The sequence below is a fragment of the Ceratotherium simum genome, chromosome 10 (assembly GCF_057802395.1).
Source record: "Ceratotherium simum simum isolate JZ-2026a chromosome 10, ASM5780239v1, whole genome shotgun sequence".
Lineage (NCBI taxonomy): Eukaryota > Metazoa > Chordata > Mammalia > Perissodactyla > Rhinocerotidae > Ceratotherium > Ceratotherium simum.
Genome location: NC_141909.1, coordinates 57,862,138 through 57,886,611, shown reverse-complemented (window position 1 = coordinate 57,886,611; position 24,474 = coordinate 57,862,138). Strand labels below are relative to the sequence as shown.

The 24,474-nt window shown below is 36.4% G+C and overlaps 1 protein-coding gene across 1 annotated transcript in view; it reads right to left on the bottom strand.

Moving 5' to 3' along the window:
- The window catches only part of LRRC63 (leucine rich repeat containing 63), a 69,096-nt gene that overhangs the window by 32,552 nt on the left and 12,070 nt on the right, over nt 1–24,474 (bottom strand). The window contains exons 5-7 of the mRNA XM_014789935.2: nt 21,491–22,180; nt 20,954–21,022; nt 17,422–17,582 (exon numbers count right to left, since the gene is read on the bottom strand). Coding sequence (XP_014645421.2) covers nt 17,422–17,582; nt 20,954–21,022; nt 21,491–22,180 — 920 coding nt within the window. The remainder of the gene's footprint in view (nt 1–17,421; nt 17,583–20,953; nt 21,023–21,490; nt 22,181–24,474) is intronic.

Below are 24,474 nucleotides of genomic sequence, written 5' to 3'. Positions count from 1 at the left end.
GGTTAAAAACAAAATAGAAATACTACTAAGTATTTATGTATAAGTATAGTTTTATATGTGTGACAGGCATCATTTCAATTAATAACAAGCAAACATTTATTGTCCACTACATGCTGAAATATAAGTAATTAAATATATTTTATATTTAATTATCTCTTTTATCTGTTTTTTTTTCATGTCTCTACTTCTATTTCTCTGTTATCTTTCTATCGGTCTAACATCTATCTAAAACTTCTTGCTTAAAGATGCCAATTTCTCCCAAAATTCATATGTTGGAGCCCTAATTCCCAATGTCATGGTTTTTAGAGGTGAAGCCTTTGGGAAGTAATTAGGGTTAGATAAGATCTTAAGGGTGGAGCCCTCATGATGGGATTAGTGGCCTTCTAAGAAGAGGAGAGGAACAGAGCTCTCTCTCTCTCTGCCACGTGAGGATACAGCAAGAAAGTAGCTGTGAACAAGAGACCTCTCACCAGGAACAAGATCAGCTGATGCCTCCATCTTGGACATCCTAACCACCAAAACTGTGAGAAATAAACATTTGTTGTTTAAGCCAATCAGTCTATGGTATTTTATCACAGTAGCCCAAATTGTCTAAGATATGCCTGGTGTCCCCAGTATCTTTAATGCTCCAGGGAGGTTGGAACATTTGTTTCTTAAGGATCTTAGAATGGGTAGTGATCAACTGAAAGAAACAGCTTGTAATGAAGAGAGGTGTTGCTGCCAATGCCTTAGGCTATGGCATGTACTATATAAGAATGAAAAGGTTCACGGCTAAAGAATCTTGGAATTGACAGTACTGGTTTCAAGACTGACCTCTTCTTAAAGAATTAATATTTGTAAATGTCTATATGTTAGTAGTAGACAAAAGTAGGTGTTCTTTCTTCTTGTCATTAAACATGTTCTCTTCTCTGCAGAACTGGTGGTACACTAAACTATGTAGCAGAAATGTGTCTGTCACAGTCTCTAATCATTCCACTTAGTGTGCTCAGATAACTAGTGCCTTTACATTTCCTTCTGCCTGGAAAGCTTTTCCCCCATCTATTCCCTTGAATTATCTTCTCACTGCATTCAGCAGCCTGCTTATAGTCAGCTGTCTGCTCATAGTCATCCAACTAGAGATGCCTTCCCTGACCAACTTATCATAAATAGCAACCTCTCAAACCAGTGCTCCACTGAGGGCTCCCTGTCCCATCCACTTCTTTATTTTTCTTCATAGCTCTTATCACCACAGGGCAGACATGTACAGATGTATGTATGAAAGCATGTATGTATGGTCTCACCCCACCCTACTAAAGTAAAAGCTCCATAAAATAGGCATTTTTTTCTGTTTTGCACACTGATACATAGTGAGATACATAGTTTACCACTGGTACATAGTGGGTTCTTAATAAATATTTGCTGAATGGGGGCTGGCCCAATGGCATAGCGGTTAAGTTCATGCACTCCGCTTCAGCAGCCTGGGGTTCGCGGGTTCGGATCCTGAGTGTGGACCAATGCATTGCTTATCAAGCCATTCTGTGGTGGCATCCCATATAAAGTAGGGGAATACGGGCACAGATGTTAGTGCAGGGCCAATCTTCCTCAGCAAAAAGAGGAGGATTGGCAAGGGATGTTAGCTCAGGGCTAATCTTCCTCACAAAAAATAAATAAATCAATAATTATTTGCTGAATGAATGAATATCCAGGACTTCATGTTGCCTCATGGAATCCAAAGGACCTTCACTGTGGACTTCACCCTACCCACCACAGGTACCCTGGATCTCTCTTTTACCATCACAACATAAAACCTGTTTGTTGTGGTTGTCATTGAAGGGATGTGAAGAACTCAACAGCTCTAGGAATGTGGAGGCTTTCTCAATCTCTCAAATTGCTCTAACAACATTTAAGCACTTATACACTGAGTCTGTATTATATTAATCAGTACATATGTTTTGTGTAAATTCTTATTCATTTAAAACCTGTTTCTTTAATAAGCCCCTGAGATGGATCAGAAATTATGACTTTTATTTCTTTTATATTACCCCCACAGAGCTCAGGATTCTACTCTGGAGTCAAATATTTTTAAAAATAATATTAATGGCCGTGGAAATAAATTTTTTTCTTTACTAGCTCCACTCAACTCTTTAAAAGCTGTATTCTCCCTCCATTTAAAGCAGGCATCAGCAAAGAACAGTCTGCCACCTGTTTTTCTAAATAAAGTTTTGTTGGAACACAGCCATGCTCATAAGTTTAGGTATTGTGTATGGCTGCCTTTGCACTACACAGCAGAGTTGAGTAGTTGTGACAGAGACCATGTAGCCCTCAAAGTCTAAAATTTTACTATCTAGTCCTTTACCGAAAAAGCTTGCCAACCTCTGATTTAAAGTAATTCACTTCAAAACCAGATAATCTGATTTTTCACTTCTATTAATGGTCAACAACCTTGTTTCAAACCAATCCTCCCACTAAAACCAAAAAGGGAAACAAACATAACACAACAGAGGCTTGGGGAATTACCAAGGTAGCTAGGATTTAATGAACCAAAATTTCAGAGAGAAGGGAATCTCAGGGTGGTAAACACAACACTCAACATGATTTTTCTCCTCAAGTTATTTGCCTAACCCAAAGCTGTGGTCGAGAAGCTGAGTAGAACTATAGCCAGAGTTCTCACAGGGCTAGGGAGACAAAAATTGAAATTCAGGGCTTACCAAGAAGAAGGGGCCTCAGACTTGGTGTGAGATGGCTGAAAGGCTATAGCCGTAGGAGAAAAAGTTAACAGGAAAGCGCTACAAAGATTGAAGCCCAGCACTAAACCAGTTTATTCTCTGATAGGATTAAGGTGAACATGCCCTCACCTCTCTGCCTGCCAGAAGTAACAATAAAAATTCTCTGGAAGAAGATATCATCTGGGGCCTCAAACTATCTCTACACAATACCTATCATGCAATAAAAATTAATATATGCAAAAAGAAAATGACTGGATAAAAAATCAAGAGAAATAATAAACCATAGAAACAGGCACATGGAGAATCTACATGTTGGATGTATTAGATGCATTTAAAAAAAAATACAAACCTCAACTAATAGGCTCAAGAAATTAAATTATAAGATAAAGAATTTAAAGTAAAAATTTAAACAATATAAGTATTTAAATAAAAAATTTAGATTATAATAAAATAACCAAAATTAAAGACTTGGTAAAGGGTTTAACAGCAGATTTCACAGAGCTGAAAAAACAATAATTGAACTAGAATTTAGGTAAGAAAAAAATACTTAGAATAAAGCACAGAGTAAAAGGAATGGAAAATACAGGAAAGAGAGTAAGAGATATATGGCACAAGATGAAAAAGTCTAAGACACAGGTAACTAGGTTCCAATAAGAGGACATGAAGAATGAGACAGGAGCAATATTTGAAGAGACACTGACAAAAATTTGCCAGATCTCATGAGAGATATAAAGCCATAGATGCAAAAAAATTCTATGAACCATAGGAAGATAAATACTTTAAAAACTACACCTAGGCACATCATAGTAAAACATCTTAAATTCAAAGACAGAGAAAATCTTAAAATCAGCCAAAATGAAAGACATCTATGTGGGCAGGACAGGATCAGCCTGACATAATCAGTTATAGCCTGAGTAGGGCAGGGAAGACATCTACCCAAGAGAAATTCCAGTGTAGGGTGAAAAAACCCAAATAATGTGAGGAGGGTGTCAACATAGGGGAGTGCCTAAGATCCCAAGCAAGGAAAGGAAGCATTATACATGTGTGAGGGGATGACAGCAAAAGAAGCAAGGTTGGTTACATATAGCAAATTGGTTGAAAAAGTAAATATGATAAGGATAATGGAAGCCAAATTTCTCCCTGTTGGAGAAGAGAGTTACAAATGGGAGAAAATTAGAATGACTCTTGTAGTGTTAGATTAGAATTGGATGTATTGCTATGAATTCAGTTTTCAATGTGTGTGTGTTTGTGCATATGCCAATTACCTGATTTCACCCACTGAAAGAGTCTATAGTACCCTAATATCAATGAGCACCTAGCACCCAGATCTTGGCTTCTCCACTAAAAATAACCAAGGGTCCTTGGAGGAATGACAGACTCCAGGGCTAGGGCAGAGAGAGTGCAGAATAAGCCTGGAAAAATGATGGGAATATGTCAAAAGGACACAGAAACCAATGAATGGGTTTTTAGCGAAATCTGGGGAAACTTTAGAATAAAAATAAATAATGGCATAACAGATTATACACACCAAATAAAATGGTTGTAAATTAATAAATAAATAAGTTGAAAATTTGATGAGAAAGAGGATTACTTTCAAAGTACCACAATATACTTACTAAATACAAATGGAAAAGAGTAACAGTGGAGAAGTCCTGAAGATAGCACCTTAAACAAGTAATCAAAGTGACAAGTAATCAAAGTGAACACTATTAGTAATGGGATAAACTGAAATCATGTACCATGTGATAAGATAAGATTGAGGAAAAGTTTTTGAGATATCAGTGCCAAAGGTGAATGACCTATATCTAATCGTGAGAAATATAAGACAAACCTACACTAGTGGACGTTTTACAAAATAACTGGCTGTTACCTTAAAAAGCTTCAAAGTCATGAAAGACAAAGAAAGCTGGAAACATACCAGCTTGAAAGAAACTAAAACAACTATATACAACATGTGACCCTGGATGGGATCATTTTTTTAATAAAGAACATTATTGGGTAAATTGGTAAAATTTGAATGGGGTCTCTTGATTGGATAGAGTAATGGATCAATATTAATTTCTTGATTTTGAGGGCTTCTCTGTGGTTATGTAGAAGAGTGTTCTTGCCTGCAGAAATGTGCACTATAGTATTCAGGGATGATGAAGCATAATGTCCGCAGTTTTCTTTGTACTTTTCTTGCAACTCTTCTGTAACTTAAATTATTTCAAAATTAAAATATTAAAAAATATGACATATCAAACCTTGGGAGATGCAGTTAAAGTCATGATTACAGGAAAATTTATAGCCTTAAATACATAAATAAGAAAAAGAAAGGCTGAAAATCAGTGATGCCTATATTTATAAAAAGAAGTTAGAAAAAGAACAGCAAATGAACCCCTCCAAAAATAGAAAGGTATCAATAATAAAGATAAGACCAAAAATTAATAAAATAAAAAATACAGAATGGAAAGAATGAGCAAATCAAAAAGTTGGTTCTTTGGGGGCCGGCCCCACAGCTTAGCGGTTAAGTGCGCGCGCTCCACTACTGGCAGCCTGGGTTTGGAACCCCGGGCGCGCACCGATGCACCACTTGTCCGGCCATGCTGAGGCAGCGTCCCACATACAGCAACTAGAAGGATGTGCAGCTATGACATACAACTATCTACTGGGGCCTTGGGGAGAAAAAGGGAAAAAAGGGAGAAGGATTGGCAATAGATGTTAGCTCAGGGCCAGTCTTCCTCAGCAAAAAGAGGAGGATTGGCATGGATGTTAGTTCAGGGCTGATCTTCCTCACAAAAAAAAAAAAAGTTGGTTCTTTGAAAAACAAATAAGAGAAAATAAGGGAATATTGTTAGAGTTTTTAATTTTAGTCATTCTAGTGAGTGTGCTGTGGTATCTCATGGTGGTTTTAATTTGTCATCCTTGATGAACAGTGATGTTGAGAATGTTTTCATGTTCTGATTGGCTGTTAGTATGTCATCCTTTGTGAACGATCTGTTGAAGTCTTCTGTCTTGTTTTTTATTGTTGTTGTTGCTGTTTTAATTTATGTGAAAGGCAAAATTTTAGATGGCCCCTATGACTTTGTCCCTGGTGACACTCATGTGTCAATTTTTTAAATATTGACTTTGCTTCCAACAACCATGCCAAATTTACTTATTAGTAGGATTTTTTTTGGAGGTTCCTTAAGATTTTCTACATACACAATTATGCCATCTGCTAATGAAGACAGTTTTACTTCTGCCTTTCCAATCTTTATGCCTTTTTCTTCCTTACCTTATTTAAGTGGCTAGAAGCTTCATTACAATGTAGAATAAAAATGAAGGGAAATTTTTTCTTGCCTTGCTTCCAATCTTAGGGAGAAAGTAGTTAATCTTTATTGATTATACGACATTGGTTGCAGATTTTTCATAGACACCTTTTATTTGATCATGAAATGTTTCTTTTAACCCTAGTTTACTTAGAGGTTTGTTTATTTTTTTAATCTTAAATGGGTGTTGAATTTTGGAAAGGTTTTGCATCTATTGAGATGACATTGTTGAGAATAAACATTGATTTTCAAATATGAAAACACCTTTGAATTTCTTGGGAAAGCTTCATTTGGTCATGATACATTATCCTGTTTTAATTTTTGAAATTGTTGGATTTGATTTGCTAATATTTTGTTAAGGATATTTGCACTTATATTTATGAAGAATATTGGTCTATAGCCAGCCCTGATGGTCTAGTGATTAAGATTCAGTGCTCTCACCCCCAAGGCCCAGGTTCGTTTCCTGGTCAGGGAACCACACCACCTGTCTGTTGTTGTCATTCTGCGGCGGCAGCATGTTGCCATGATGCTGAAAGCTATGCCACCGACATTTCAAATACCAGCAGGGTCACCCATGGTGGACAAGTTTCAGCAGAGCTTCCAGGCTAAGACAGAGTAGGCCATGAAAAACCTGTGAATAGCAGTGGAGCATTGTCTGATATAGCACTGGAAGGTGAGAGGATGGCATTAAAAGACCCAGCAGGGTTCTGCTCTGCTGTACACAGGGTGTCTAGGAACTGAAATTGACGCCACAGCACTAACAATGAATTGGTCCATAATTTTCCCTTCTTGTAGTATTCTTGCTTGGCTTTGGTGTGAGAATTATCCAGGCATCATAAAATGAGTCAGCAAGTGTCTACTTTCTGAAGGAGTTAGTGTAAATTGATATTATTTCTTCCTTAAACGTTTGATAGACTCACCAGTGCTATGTGCCTGGAGCTTTCCTTGTGTGAAGGCTCTTAATTAAAATTTCAATTGGATTTTTTACAGATACAAGACTATTTTGATGTTCTGCTCTTGTTGTCCCTGTTTCAGTAAGTTGTGTTTTTCAAGGAATTTTTCCTTTTCATCCAAGTTGTTGCATTTACTGGCAAAATGTTGTTCTTAATATTTCACTATTTTCTATCTTAATGTCTGTAGGAAACGCAGTGATATCCCTTTTTTATTTTGAATTTGGCATTTAGAGTTTTCTTTTTTTCCCTTAATCAATCGTATTATGGGTTTAGCATTTTTATTAATCTTTTTAAAAGAAACAAGTTTTGACTTTGTTGACTTGTCTATGTTGTTTGTCCATTTCCTACTTCATTGATTTTCACTCTTATTGCCATTTCCCTACTTACTGGGGGTTTAATTTGCTCTTTTTTTCCTGCTTCCTTAAGATGGAAGCATAGATCACTGATTTTTATACCTTTCTTCTTTTCTAGTACATGCATTTAAACCTATACATTTCCCTTGAAAGATTCCTTTAGCTGTTTCTTACTGATTCTGATCTGTTGTGTCTGCATCCAGTTTGAAATATTTTAATTTCCTTTGTGTTCTCTTTTTTGACCTATTTTTTTAGTGTGTTGTTTAATTTCCCAATATTTAGTGTTTTTCTAGGTATCTTACTGTTTTTGACTTCTATTTTAATTCTGTTGGTGTCAGATAACAAACTGTAATATTTCAATCTTTTGAAATTCACTGAGACATGTTTTATGGTCCAACATATGTTCTGTCTTGAGATTGTTCCATGTGCACCTAAAAACCATGTATATTCTGCAGTTGTTGGGTCTAGGATTCCATAAATATTAACTGGGTCAAGTTAGTTGATAGAGTTATTTCTGGTCTTTTTTTTTTTTGCTGAGAAAGATTCACCCTGAGCTAACATCTGTTGCCAATCTTCCTCTATTTTGTGTGTGGGTTGGCACCAAAGCATGGCCGCTGACAAGTGGTATAGGTCTGCTCCTGGGAACCAAACCTGGGCTGCCAAAGTGGAGCACACCAAACTTAACCACCAGGCCACCAGGCCGGCCCCCTGATCTTCTATATTTTTACAGAATTGTTTTTGACTACTTGTTGTATCAATTCTTGAGCAAGAGATGTTAAAGTCTCTAATCTCCAGTTATGATTGTGCATTGGTCTATTTCTTACTTTAGTTCTGTCAATTTTTGCTTTATGAATTTTGAAGCATTCTGGTCACATCTATCCACATTTAGGTTATCACGTTTTCTTGATGAATTGATCCTTTAGACATTTTAAAACAGTCTCTCTTTATATTTGGTAATACTCTTTGTCTTTAGTGTTATCTTTTACTTTGATAATATAGCCAGAACAGCTTTATAATGCCTAGTGTTATCATTTACCACAGTTTACTTTTAACCATCAGTGTCTTTATATTTAAAGTATATTTCTTGTAAATAGTATATATTTGGGTCATACTTTGTTATCTAGTCTGACAATCTGTATTTTTTATTGGAGTGTTTAGCACATCCATATTTAACATAATTATTAATATATTAATTAATTATTAGATTTAACTTTACCATTTTGGTGCTCATTTTCTATTTGTCCCATCCACTCTTTGTTCCTCTATTCTTTTTTTGCCTTCCTCATTGTGAACAGAATATTTTTTAAGATTCCATTTTATTTCTTTTAATGATTTTTCAGTTATTCTTCCTAGCACTTTCTAAAAGTAGTTTCTTTAGGGGGCTGGCCTGGTGGCACAAGTGGTTAAGTGCGTGCTCTCTGCTTCAGTGGCCCGGGTTTGCAGGTTCGGATCCCGGGCGCGCACCCGCGCACCGCTTGTTGAGCCACACTGTGGCGGTGTCCCATATAAAGTAGAGGAAGATGGGCACGGATGTTAGCCCAGGGCCAATCTTCCTTAAGAAAAAAGAGGAGGATTGGCATCAGATGTTAGCTCAGGGCTAGTCTTCCTCACAAAAATGAATAAATAAAAGTAGTTTCTTTAAAGATTACAATATGCACCTCAACTTATCACAAGCAACCTTCAGAAAATAGTCTACTACTTCATGAATAAAGTAAGAACCTTACAATAGAAACATACATTTAGCCTCTCCCAACCCTTTGTACTCATGTTGCCCAATATTTTGTTTTTATATTGGTTATAATTTCCATAATATATTTTTAATGTATTTATTTTAAATAACTGGTAGTCTTTTAAAGAGATTTAAAGGTTCTTTTAAAAGGTCCTTTTTATTTACTGATGTATTTACCATTTATGTACTATTTATGCTGCTATTCATTCTTTCCTGCATAACCAGGTTTGTATCTGACATTTCCCTTTCTTCTTCAAGCTTACTTTCAACATTTTCTTATAGAAGAGATCTGCTGGAGCTGAATGCTCAGATTTTTTTTTGCCTGAAAATGTCTTGTTATGTATTCATTTTTGAAGGATATTTTTGCTGGCTATAGAATTCTGGTGTGAGATTTTTTTTCTTTCAGCACTTTAATGATGTTATTCCATTGTTTTCTGGCTTCCATTGTTTCTGACAAGAAGTCAGCTATAATTTGCATTGTTGTTCCCTGGGGTAAATCTTTCTACTCTAGCTGCTTTTAGAAATGTTTTACCTTTGGTTTTCCACAATTCAAATATAATATGCCTAGTGGCAGTTTGCTTTGTATTTATCTTGTTTGGCCTTCGCTAAAGTTCTTGGATCTGTGGGTTACTGCTTTTGATCAATATTGGAAAATTCTTAGCCGTTATTTCTTCAAAAGTTTTTTCTACCTGAATCTCTCTCTTCTCCCTCTATGATTCCACTTATAAGTATGGTATGTAATTATATACATGTTATCACTATCATATGGATTTGATATTGTTGTACTGTTCTTCGATGCTCTGGGTTTTTTGTGGCTTTGTTTTTTCCATCTTTCTTCCCTTTGTGTTATAGTTTGGATAACTTTTAATTACCTATCTTACATTCACTGATGCTTTCCTTTGTTGTGTTAGCACATACACCTCCCACAACAAATATAATAGTCTCAAAATAACAACAGTAGTTTCACTAGAAATAGTTAACACTAACATTTGAATTTTTGTCCTTAGAATATGTCCTCACTAAGAAACTATGGTCAAAATGTTGTGTTTTATAGTCACTTGATATATTTCTTGTTTATGTGGTTATTTTTCCAACTTTATTTTAGGTAGGTTTATTTGTTTCATTTAGTACACACACACACACACACACACACACACACACCCTTATATATCTATATATCTATATGGATATATTTAATTTTAGAGGATGATTTGTTTTTTTCTTCTTTTTGGTTTAATTTCATTTTTAATTAGTAAAATCTTATACAGTTCCAAAGTCAAAACTATAAAATGAAGGTCACTCAAAGAAGTTTAGTTTTTATCTCTGTTCTATCCACACAATTTCCTCCCTATCCATATACACATATTTTTAATATTTTTGTTTTCTCCTGCCATTTTTTCTTGTTAAAAGTATTCCCTACCCTTTTCTTAAACAAAATGTTGCCTATCATAAACATTGTGTTGTTCTTTGTCTTTTTAACTTAATAATATATCATGAAAAATGCTTCAGATGATTCAGCAGTATATCAAGCTCTTTCTCACTTTTTAAATATTTCTCTCCCTTATAGCTGTCTCCTTTGTGTAGAAATACTATAGTTACTCAACTAGCCCCTATTGATGATCATTTGTGTTGTTTTCAGTCTTTTAATATTACAAATAATGCTGCAATAAGTGGTCTATGCATACGTCATTTTATACTTTGCGAGCATAAAGTGGGATGGCAAGGTGAAACGGTAATTGCATATGTAAATTTGACAAATATCCTAAATTCTCTCCATAGGAATGCACCATTCTGTATTCTTCCTAACAATACTACAATCTCACCAATAAGATATGCCATCAAACTTTTCCCAATCTGTTAAGAGAGAAATTGTATCTTTGTGGAGTTTTAAATTTCATTGCTCTTATTTTGAGTGAGGTTGAGCATCTTTTCATGTTTATAAGGGTCATTTGTATCTCTGTTTTGGTGAACTATCTTTTCAAATATTTTGTCCATTTTTTTTCTGTTGGGTGGTATTGTAAATAGAATTATTTTCTTAATTTCCTTTCAGAATATTCATTGTTGGTGTATGGAAACACAATAGATTTTTGTGTGTTGATCTTATACCCTGAAACTTTGCTGAATTTTTTTGTTAGCTCTAGTAGCCTCCTTATGGATTCTTTGAGATTTTCTATATATAGAATCATGCCATCCACATATGGAGATAGTTTTATGTTTTCCTCTCTGATTTGGATGACTGTTATTTCTTTTTTTTGCCTAATTGCTCTGGCTAGGACCTCCAGTACAATGTTGTATAGCAGCAGTGAAAGTATCCTTCCTTGTTTTGTTCCTAATCTTAGAGGGAAAGCTTTGAGTGTTTCATATTGAGCCATGGGTTTTCCTAAATGCTCCTCATGATGAGGAAGTATCCTTCTATTGCTAGGTTTCTGAGTGTTTTTCTTTTCTTTTCTTTTTTGTGAGGACGATTAGCCCTGACTTAACATCCAATGCCAATCCTCCTCTTTTTTTGCTGAGGAAGAGCGGCCCTGGGCTAACATCTGTGCCCATCTTCCTCTACTTTATATGGGACGCCACCATAGCATGGCTGACAAGCAGTGCATTGGTTCATACCCGGGATCCAAACCTGTGAACCCTGGGCTTCTGCAGAAGCTGAATGCATGAACTTAACAACTACACCACCGGGCTGGCCCCTGAGTGTTTTTTTTTTAAATCATGAAATGATATTGGATTTTGTCAAACGCATTTTCTACATCAGTTAAGATGATCATGTTTTTTTTTTTCCTTCATTCATTAGTGTAGTTTATTACATGGATTTTCTTATGTTGAACCATCCTTTCGTTTCAAAAATAAATGTCACTTGGTCATCATGTATAATCCTTTTAATTTTTTTTGTATTCAATTTGCTAGTATTTTGCCGAGGATTTTTTATCTACAGTCATGTGCTGCATAACACATTTTGGTCAATGACAAACTGCATATACAATGATGGTTCCATAAGATTAGTACTATATAGCCTACATGTGTAGTAGGCTATGCCATCTAGGTTTGTGTAAGCACACTGTATGATTTTCACACAATGACAAAATTGCCTAAAGATACATTTCTCAGAACATATCCCTGTCATTAAGCCATGCATGACTTATATTCATAAGAGATGTTGGTCGGTGGTTTTCTTGTGGTGTCTTTGTCTTCCTTTGGCATCTGGGTTATACTGACAGAATAGAATGTGTTATAGGTTGGGACATTTAAATGACCACATATATATTTGGTCTTAGCCCACAGTTCCTGGCTCACAGCACCCAAAACCCTTAGAATTTCTTGAACGATAAGAGCAATGGGATCATCTTTTGTCATAATACTTGGTCTCTTGTCCCTAGTTTCTGAAATTGCTTCAGAGCCATAAAGGTGAAGTAGGTGTCTTGTTATTCATAACAAGCCATTTTCCATAACAATTTGGTTTATGTTATTGCGGTGACTTTTGGAAAGCACCTAAGGATGGGGGCTAGTTGCCAGGAGAACAAATCATGTGATTAAAAGTTTGGAACTTTTAGTCCCAAACCCTCTCACCTCCTGGGTAGGAGTTCAATCACCAGTGAGTTGATTGACTTCAATCACCAATGGCCAATGATTTAATCATTATACCTATGTAATGCAGTCTCCAGAAAAACCACAAGGACAGAGTTCAGAGAGCATCCAGGTTGGTGAAAATATGGAGATTTGGGGAAAGTGACATCTAGAGAGGACATGAAAGCTCTGCACATTTTCCCCATATCTTGCCCTATGTATCTCTTCATCTAGCTGTTGATTCATATCCTTTAATATCCTTTGTAATAAACCAGTAATCTAGTAAGTAAATGGGTTTTCTGAGTTCTGTGAACCACTCTAGCAAATTAATCAAACCCAAGATTGGGGGTCACGGGAACCTCTGGTTTATAGCCAGTAGGACAGAAGCACAGGTAACAACCTGGACTTGTGATTGTCATCCTGAGTTTGAGGGGGTCTTTGGAACCTCCAATCTGTAGCCAGTTGGTCAGAAGCACAGGTAACAACTTGGGCTTGTGACTGGCATCTGAAGTGGAGAGCAGTCTTGTGGAACTGAGTACTTTACCTGTGGACTCTGATGTTATCTCTGGGTAGATAGTGTCAAAATTGAGTTGAATTGTAGGACACCTAGCTTGTGTCTGAGAATTGCTAGTTGGTGTGAGGATCCTCCCTCTCCATGGTGGAATTAGGTCCAGAATACTATTAGAGGTGTTCCCTCCTTTTTTTTTTTTATTTTCTGGAAGAGTTTGAGAAGTATAGGTGTTCATTTTTCTTTAAATGTTCAGCAGAATTCACCAATGAAGCCATCTGGTCCTGGACTTTTCTTTTTGGGGAGGTTTTTGACTATTTGTTCAATCTCTTTACTTATTATAAGTCTTCTCAGATTTCTATTTGTTGTTGAGTCAGTTTTGGTAATTTGTATTTTTCTAGACAATTTTCCATTTCATTTTAGAGTGTTTAATTTGTTGGCATATAATTGTTCATAGTATTCTCTTATGTCCCTTTTATTTCTGTAAGGCCAGTAGTAATGTCTCCATCTTCATTTTTTATTTTAGTCATTTGTATCTTTTCTCTCCTCTTCTTAGTCTAGGTAAAAGTCTGTCAATTTTATTGATCTTTCCGAAGAACTAACTTTTGGTTTTGTTGATTCTCTCTACTGCTTTTCTATCCTCTATTTCATTTATCTCTGTTCTAATCTTTATTATTTCCTTCTTTCTGCTAGTTTTGGGTTTAGTTTGCTCTTTTATTCAACTTTGTTAAAGTGTAAAGTTATGTTATTGATTTGAGATCTTTATCTCTACATACCCCTTCCCCACACATACCCACAGCCTCTCCCAACATCAACATCTCACACACCAGTATGATATATTTCTTATAATCAATGGACCAACATTAGCACATCATTATCAACCCAAGTCCCTAATTTCCATTACAGTTCAGACTTTGTGCTGTATATTCTACAGGTTTTGACAAATGTATACATTATCACAGTATCATACAGAATAATTTCACTGCCCTAAAAATCCCCTGTGCCCCTCCTCCTCATTCTTTCTTCCCTCCTCCCACATCCCTGGCAACCACTGATATTTTTACTGTCTCCATAGTTTTGTCTTTTCCAGAATATTTTGTTGTGGTTGTTCCTCATTTACTCATTCCCTTTTGTGTACGTTTTTGGATAGTTTCTTAGTAGTGGTTACTATGGAGACTAAAATTGGCATCCTAAATTTATAATAATCTAGTTTGGATTGATGCCAAGTTAAATTCAACAGCACACAAAATATTTGTTCCTATACAACTCCATCTCCCCCACCCCCCACTTTATGTTGCTTTGTCACAAATTACATCTTTATACATTGTGTGTCCATTAATATAGATTTATAATTGTTGCATCATGGATTTGTCTTTTAAATAATATAGGAAATAAAAAGAAGTGTTACACACCAAAAATAGAATAATACTGGCTTTTATATTTACCTATATAATTACCTTTGTCAGAGTCCTTCATTTCTTTTTAAGGCTTCAGTTTGTTCTCTAATGTCTCTTCATTGCAGCCTTTAGCATTTCATATAGGGCAGGTGTACTAAAAACAAACTCCCTCAACTTTTGTTTATCAGGGAACATCTTAATTTCTTATTTGTTTTTGAAGGACAATTTTGCTGGATATAGAACTTTTGGTTGAGGTATTGCTTTTCTTTTATCACTTTAAAAATGTCATCCTATTCTTTTCTGGCTTCCATGGTTTCTGATGACAAATTGGTTACTAAGTTTGAAGACCCCTTATACATGACAAACCACTCCTCTCTTGCTGCATTCAAGATTCTCTCTGGCTTTTGACAATTTCATTACAATGTATCTCAGTGTGGATCTCTTTGTGTTTATCTTTCTTGGAGTTTGTTGAGCTTCTTGGATATATAGATTTGCATCTTTAATCAAATCTGGGAAGGTTTTAGCCATTATTTCTTCAAATATTCTTTCTGCCTTTTTCTCTCCTCTTTTTCTAGGACTTTCATTATCTATATATTGGTACTCTTGATGGTGTCTCACAGGTCCCTTAGGCTCTGTTACTTTTTCTTCATTTTTTTCTTTCTGTTCATCATACTTGATGATTTCAATTGACCTGTCTTCCAGTTCTCTGATTCTTTCTTCTGCTTGTTTAAATCTACTATTGAAAACTTCCAGTAACTTTTTCATTTCAGTTATTATTATTATTATTATTATTATTATTTTTGCTGAGGAAGATTGTCACTGAGCTAACATCTGCGCCAATCTTCCTCTTTTTTTTTTTTTTTTTGTATGTGCAACACTTCCACAGCATGGCTTGATGAGCAGTGTGTAGGTCCGTGACCAAATGTGAACCCATGAACCCCAGGCCACTGAGGTGGAATGTGCAAACTTAACCACTATGCCACCAGGCTGGTCCCCAGTTATTGTATTTTTCAGTTCCAGAATTTCTTTTTGATTCCTTTTTGTAATTTCTGTCTCTTTCTTAATAATCTCTATTGACACATCATTCCTCTGGTTTTCTTTAGCTCTTTGTCCATGATTTTCTTTAGCTATTTGAGCATATTCAAGACAGTTCAAGTCTTTTTCTAGTAAGTCCAATGTTTGTGCTCCCTCAGAGACAATTTCTGTTAATTTATTCTATGAGAAAGCCATATTTCTTTTTTCTTTTCATGTGCTATAATCTATTGCTGAAAACAGGATACTTTGAATGTTATAATGTGGTAACTCTAAAAATCAGATTCTTCCCCCTTTTCAGGATTTCTTTGTGTTGCTTGCTGTGGGCTGTAGCTGTTGGTTTGTTAAGTAATTTTTCTAAACTATTTTTGTTAGGTCTATATTCTTTTTCATGTGTCATCTTTGCAATCTCTTTTCCTTTAGCTTGTGTTCAGTGTTTTGACAGAGATTTCCCTATACACTAGGAGAGAGAGAGAGAGAGAGAAGAGAGGGAGGAAGGGAGAGAGAGACACAGAGAGAGAGAGAACAATACTTTTCCTAGTCTTTTTCAGATTGGCTCTATGCAAGGGCACCCCTTCAATGAGTAGCTAGGCCATTTAAAAACTCTGCCTTAACTTCCTGCATATGTCATACCTAGAGATCAGCCAGAGGTGAAAACTTAGGGTCTTCTGAGGTCTTTTCTGAGAATGTGTCCTGCCCTGTGCATGCACCTGACTTTCTAAATTCCGTAGTATACATAGGCTTTTTTTTTTTTTTTTGGTGAGGAAGATTAGCCCTGGGCTAACGTCTGTGCCCATCTTCCTCTACTTTACACGAGGAACACCTGTCACAGCATGGCTTGATAAGCAGTGTGTAGGTCCGCACCCAGGATCCGAAACTGTGAACCCCAAGCCACCAAAGTAGAGTGTGCAAACTTAACCACTACACCACTGGGCTGGTCGCTACATAGGCATTTTTGAATGCCTTAATTTCCCAAAGAAATTCTCCCTGCAGCTTTTCCTATTTTTGCAATTTTTCTATGAGTTTGAACTTATTTACAATAAAAGAGCATAGATTTTGAGGCCAAAGAGTTCTGAGTTCAAACCCAAGCACTACCACTTGCTTGCTGTGTGATCTTGTGCAAGTTACTTTCATTGGGCTTCAGTGCTCTCAGCTGTAAAATGAAGATCATAATACCTACTTTTCTGAATTGTAAGTTTTTTTGTTTGTTTGTTTGTTTGTTTGTTTGTGAGGAAGATTGGCCCTGAGCTAACATCTGCCAATCCTCCTCTTTTTTTTTTGCTGAGGAAGACTGGCCCCGGGCTAACATCCATGCCCATCTTCCTCTACTTTATATGGGACACCGCCACAGCATGGCTTGACAAGTGGTGCATCGGTGCGTGCCCAGGATCCGAACCGGCGAACCCCAGGCCACCACAGCGGAGCACGTGCACCTAATCACTTGCGCCACTGGGCCGGCCCCTGAATTGTAAGTTTTAAGAGTAACATTCGTTTTGCACATAGCGGGTGCTTAATAGATGGTAACTATTATCATTGTTATTAAGCATACTGGGCTTGTGTTCAGTGAAAAGCTAGCCTAGTGCTAAATTTGGCACAAGAGCCAAAGATTGCTGATAACAAAAATATGATAACTCTGACTCCCAATTTTCTTATCATGCTAGGTGTAAAAAGCACTATAATTGCTTTGGATCCGAGCATTTTTTAAAACTGGAATGAAGGCAAACTAGAACAGATAGGTTTAGAGATGCAATTTGAATGTGTTCCAGGGAAATCTCTATTGCAACAAGAAAGATTCCTTCAATACTATGGAAACTAATCTAAGTTAGGAAACCTAAAGCAAAAATAATTGATAATACAACGGGAAATTGCCATTAAAAAGATCTAGCATACCTTAAGATTAAGTGCATTTCTTCCATGTATTTGACAGTTTGTTATGGCCAGGTTGGTCATGGCTGTTATTGTTTCATATTGTGTGGCGGCAATAGTCTTAAAGGCTTCACCGTATATAACATATCCCTCTGATTCTTCTTTTTTTCTAGGTTTAATGAGACCTACACAAAGAGAATAAAACATGAAAATTAAATGTATTATCACTCAGAGTTAAAGGTAAAAAGTTTTTATGTTATGATAACAATAAATCATCATAAATAGGTTAGCTGTACAGATCTTCTGGAAGAGATTCCCCATAATCTTCACCCATCCAATCTCGGCTAGTCTGTTTGCCAAACTTTTTTTTTTTTTAACATTAGAGAGCACAACTGTCTTTCAAAAAGAAAATCATATGCTCATAGATTTCTACCTAGATAATTTAGATTCCATCAATCTCACTCTTTTTGTACTATATGTAAAAATATTTTTTTTAATTTTACTGTGAATTACATAAACAACTTCTTGCTTCACAAAACTAGTAAAGGACATCATATAAACATCACTTAGATAGAGATCACCTCCCAGGGAGCAACCTCACTTTTTCCCCTAATATCACCTTGATGCATGATTCAAATGCCCTATGTAATTCAAGTCTTCCCTTAGTTTGAAGACCTCACACAAGAAAGGGTAAAAACCCAAACAACTCAGGAGTTAGCCAAACAGAGACCATCTAAATTTACTTTATCATGACCCTTGTGAGTTTTGCCTTCCATCAAAAATGGCCTATCCAAGTATACACCCAAGTGCAGCAGGAAAATATTTTGAAATTTTATGAAATATATTTTACATTCCCAGTCATTCTTGCTGCATTACTTGCAGCAACATATTTTACTATCTCGATAATTCTTATGTCATTCCTTCAATGAAAGGAATAATGCGTCCTAGAACAAAGAAAACAACGTTCACTTTTTGATTTCTAAAATAGGCCCTGTGTGCCCATTTCAGATCAATAGACGTGAACATTAACCACAGAATAAAGTAAGATGTATAATATGATACAGAGATTCCTTGTCTTGGGAGATGGAATGGAGCAAAAAGGAAAGGAGAGTAAGTTAAGACGTAAGTCTGTGGCCTGCTCCCAGCTCACCCACCCTCATGGTCTAAGCCCAAGCAGTTGGTTTTTGAGTGGAAAGGAGGGAGATGGAGGTGGGGAGGTGGTTAGAAATTTGCTGATAGATCTCTGAAGGATCTGTGGACTCTTAAACTTACCTGAAACTTTTCCAAGAAGAAACCACCAGAATGGAATAAATTCAATACAGAAATGGCAGAATGAGTTGTTTAGACTTATGATATGGAGGACATCCAAAAGCTAATTTATGTCACAGACAGTGATACAGAACTACTGGGAGGAATAGTGGGCTCAGAAAGTCCTAATGTTGCTATAGCTAACAAAACTATACTGTATATTTGAAAGCCACTAAGAGAGCAAATCTTAAAATTTCTCATCACAAGAAAAAAATGTAACTACTTGAGGTGATAGACGTTAACCAAACTTATTGTGGTAATCATTTCACGATTATACATATATCAAATCATTATGTTGTACACCTTAAATTTATACAGTCTTGAGGCTGGCCGGGTAGCGCAAGCGGTTAAGTGCATGCGCTCCACTGCGGCGGCCTGGGGTTCGCCGGTTCGGATCCTGGGCGCGCACTGACGCACTGCTTGGCAAGCCATGCTGTGGCAGCGTCCCATATAAAGTGGAGGAAGATGGGCATGGATGTTAGCCCAGGGCCAGTCTTCCTTAGCAAAAAAAGAGGAGGATTGGCAGATGTTAGCATAGGGCTGATCTCCTCACACAAAAAAATAAAATAAAAAATAAATTTATACAGTGTTATATGTCAATTATATCTTAATAAAACTGGAAAAAAGTTCTAAGGTTGGAGTGTTCTTCTGTGTATAATCCCCTGTTAAACACATCTATTGAATCATTAATTTGTTATATTATTTTTTCTGTTCTAGAATTTTATTTGACTCATTTTTTAAAAACAAAAATTCCACTTCTCTGGTAAAATTCTGCAACTTTTTCTTTATTTTCTTGAACATAGTAATCACAGTTATTTTAAAATCCTTATTTGAAAACTCTAATATCTGAAGCTATGGGTCTGTTTCTATCGTCCATTTCTTTCTACTGGTTTTCAGACATTTTATCCTGTTTTTAGGATGCCTTGTGATTTTTTAATTTAATGCTGGACATTGCAGACAAAAATTTTAAAGAGTCTGGATAATACTATGTCTCTCTAACAAGTGCTGATTTTCTTCACTTAGGCTGAAAATATCACTTTGATTTATCAAGGATTGATTTTGAGTTTTGTTAGGAATAATCTATTTTAGTTTTGTCTTTTCTCCCAGAACATCATCCTTATTCTTAAGGCGTAGGTCCTCTGAGTCTTCAACTGAAAGCCCAGTGTGTTTACCAAGCCTCTCCACTGTGGCAGAGCTTGAACTCCAATGACCATTTCCTGTGCAACTGTGAAAATCTGTGCTCAATTCCTTAGTATTTCAGCTGATGTTTTCTGCTGTTTTTCTTAGAGTATTGTCCTGCACATGCACAGCTTAGAAATCAGCCAATACCCTTAAGGGAGTTTGTATGTAGATAGCTGGATTCACTTCTCTCCTCTTTGAGATTTTGCCCCTCAAGTCACAGCTAAATTGGAAGCTCTGAAGTCTGACTGCGATCTCCTCAATCCAGTAATACTACTACTTTCTACTTGGGGTCTATTATCTGGCACCACAAAAGCCCTCAGGGAAATACCCAGGTAAATGTAGAGCTAACTCATAAACTTCCCTTATTTCAAAGATTATAGCCATTCAAGTCATGCCTGCAATGGTTACTCTCCAATAACTTCAATAGCTATTTTATATATTTTGGGCAAATTTAATAGTTGATTTTGGTGGGAGGGTTTGTCCGATACAAGCTACTGAATCTTGGACAGAACCAGAGGTCATCAGGTTATTTCATCTGTATCTGATAATTCTAATACCTGGAACTCCTGTGGGTATGTTTCTACTGCTTACTGTTTCTGCTAGTTTTCATTCATTTTTTCTCTCTCTTGGTGTGCCTCGTAATTATGAATTGCTTACTACACATTGTATTTGTGAAATTGTTTACAGAAATAATGTGAGGTATAGGATGATGTAATCTTTCTTTAAAGATGATTTTTCATTTGTTTCTGCTAGGTAACTATAGTCAAAGCACTTAGAACAGTGCCTGGCACATGGCAAGTAGTTAACTCTCATTATTGCATGTCTATCTGCCCCATCCATATTAAGAATACTCCGCCTTTTATGTTCCCAATATCAGTACAAAGTTTGGTTTATAGTCAATACTTAAAAAATAGTTGCTGAGTAAATGGCTTAAAGAACTGATAATGAGATGAGACATATGTGTGAATCACATACACATACACAAACACACAAAATCCTGAATACTTTTATAGAGAGATAATCTTATATACAGATTTTAAAAGAATGGTATAAACTTAGCATTTACCTTCAGGTAGGCTTGGCATTTTTTGCCTTGGGACATTTTCCGCATTTTCATATTCTGTTACAAGATTTTCTAGAAAAAAGAAAAAAATGGGACAACTTTTGGACACTTGTGAAAATTCATGTTGAGGGTGTTAATGATTTTATTATAATTATCCATCTTTTAATGAATCGGTATTATCCATGAAAATGTGCCCATGAAGGCATCCATCAGCATTCTGCTTCTAGAGCTCATCTAGATCACCTTCTGAATAATTGTTCATCACTCGTCCTTTATATTAGCTTTTCTGATCCTTTGAATTCCCTCATCTGGTTCCCACCACCATCTGAGTCAAATAACCCAGTTTTACCTTGGCAGTCCTGCAAGGTAAGGACTTCTGTTACTGCATTTTGGCCCATATAGTAAATGTATAGGTAAAAAGCGATCCCATGATCCCATCCTGCAAACCCAATGTGGGGAGCCACCATTTGCTTGCATGCCTTCTCTCCCTTTTGCTTTACTTGAGCCCATTATTACAGACCATGTTCCAAATGGATTTACCTATCATAGACAGTCTTCGAGGTTTTCTTGGTAAAGTTGGTGGTGGTAGGGAGATGGTACCTGGAAAATGACTAATACTTAGTACCACTGTAGTACTTTGTTGTGAACCGTCAGACAACTGTCTTTCTGCTTTAACAGGTATACTTCTTGGTAGAGGACTTGGTACTGTTCTAGTTAAATCCATCAGAGGTTGGTTAAAAGTAAAGGTCCTACTGTTTGGTAAATGTAGATACTCAGAGTGAACTTCCGCGAGTGTGGGAGTGGTAACTGGGGAAGGGGCACTTGAAGGTTTAGAGAATGCTGAGGAGAAAATCAGAACGTCTGTTAGCATGTTATCAACATAAACATTTTTTATTTTCGATGGCTTTTCTTTTGATTTTCTTGAACTTTCCATTTGGCTTGTTTCTTTCCCCAAAACTTGACTTGAAGCTGAATGAAAACTTGGAAAAAATTTGGAACCAGTGGCAATCTCTGGAATGTGCCAATAGCCTTTCTTAGACGTTTTTTCGGGTGTTGAAATAGTAGTCACTCTTTTTTGTATATGACGACCAGAAAAGAGATTTTGGATATTGAAAAGTGTTTGTGATTGATTTCTTGAAACATCGCGAAAACTAATTTTATCTCTTTCAGTTGAAATGGTTTCATCTTGAGCGAACTTTACACGTGGTGGCTGAGTTTCAACAGTTTTCGCTAAACCGGAAAAAGGAAAATAACACAATTAGATTATATTTATCAAGGTGTCAGGGACAAAACTATTAATGTTTTAGCATTCATAGCTCTTCTTTATCCACTCACCCCCTCTCACCTTCTAAAAATGTTTCTGCGTATACTCGCTCAGCTATCAGGACTTTTGTTTAGCCGACTGGGATAAAGTTTGGCTAAACAATTGGAGAAGTGAAAAGGCTAAATTGTATTAGATTTAGAATGGGTAAGGAGCTACTCCTGGAAGAATAGAATTGATGGAGAGAAGAGTAGAGTATTAAGGGAGATTTTTGAGCAGGTGCCACTAAAACCCTGGCACTGTGGATGGGTAAAAATGACTTGGATAAAGTTTTGCTATTTATTATTTATCATTATCTTTTCCCCATTTGAAACTTCTTTGAGAAAAGATTTACATTTCTTTTCAATGCCAGACCCCAGACCAAGGTGTCTTTTGAACTTGATAACATTCTGATACTGGCTACAAGGTACCACAAGTTCATTTAGGTTACAACACTAAGTACTCCTTTCTCTCTTGGGTCCAGAAAATGCATTGTGCCTGCATTCTTAGGCACCTCCCTACATCAAATATTCTTTCACGTGACAGGATGTTAAATGATATTTTTTCTATTCTCAGTTGAGTACAATAAATGATGAGGACCTCTACATTTTAATACAGAGATAATAGATTTATTAAGGCGAGACTTGAAAAAGGATGGCCAAAACAAGTTGAACTCTCACCCACCTGTTGTCTATATATAAGAGATGGCTAGAGATTGATCTAGGTTCAGAGAGAGGATTTCTTCTGAATAGAGCTACTGGAGTGCTATATGTTTCCCTGATCTTCCCCTCCCTATGGTGGTGAAGGAGCATGGTTTTTCCTCTACCTCAAACCAAATGAGGGGGATTCTCAGAGAATCATTTATAGAGAACAGGAGTGTATACTACAAAAGAAAATAACATCTCATCACTCCCGTACCCACCTCCCTCACTGAGTAGCAAAAATACATTGGCCTTCCCAGTGCTGTGTCCCAACTAGAGTAAAGCAAGAGAATCCTTGAAACTACTTGACCTGTATCTCCTGGCATTTCAAGGGGGTGCAGAGACTGATGTCTGATTCTCACCTTAATTCTTAACTCTTAATTCCTCAACTCGTCCCCACTCCTAGCTCCACCTATGGAGAAGCCAGAAACTATAATATGAGTTGGGAAAGAGAAGTAAAAGAACAAGGAGGAAGGACTTATCATGCTCCTGTTTCCCTTGGCTTGTCTAAAGGTTAGCAGACCTAGTCTGAGCTGGGAAAGGGGCAAGGTTTGATTGCAGGCTGGATGAAATTACTGGTTTAGGTTAGACTAGTTGTTTAATATCTGAAAATGAGATAAGGCTAATAGAGGAAAGTGACTAAAAAAGTCTTGGGAGAAAGATGCATGCTATGTGAGTTTGCAGGGCAGGAGTAGGAGAAGAATAATGTTTGCTTCCTGTTTACATGGAACTACTCAAAGTTAGCTCATTCGATAAAATGTTTACACCACTATCTTCAACTTTATTTTCTCTCTCTCCCGTGTTAGAACAAAACATGATAACACGAGAAAAACCCTCAATAGACTCCAGAACTCCTTCCAACCACCACCATCCCACCATATTTATCCTTCCCTTCAATAGCAAACTGAAGTAATTTACACTCATTGGTTTGACTTCCTTTCCTCTCATCTCTGCTCTGTTTTGCTCTGCTCTGTTGTTTTGCTTTATTTATTCTCTAACTTTTTAATAAATTAGGAGACTTTATTTTTAGAATAGTTTTAGATATATAAAAAAGTTGAGCAAGAGAGTACAGTTACCATATACCCCCCTCTCCTGCACAGAATTTCATCTATTATTAACATCTTGCATTAGTGTGGTATGTTTATTGCAATTAATGAAACAATATTGATACATGATTAATCAAAGTCCATAGTTTACTCTTTGTGTTGTACAGTTCTATAGGTTTTGACAAATGCATAATGTCATGCATCCACCATTACAGTATCATACAAATTTTCATCACCCTAAAAATTCCCTGTGCTTCTTCTATTCATCCCTTCCCCCTCTCCTTGAACTTCTGGCAACCACTGATTTTGTTTTTTACTGTTCTACAGTTTTGCTTTTTCCAGAATGCCATGTAGTTGGACTCCTACAGTATGTAACATTTTCAGACTGGCTTCTTTCACTTAGCAATATGCAGTTCAAGTTCCTCTATGTCTTTATATGTCCTGATAGCTCATTTCTTCTTTTCATTAAATAAAATT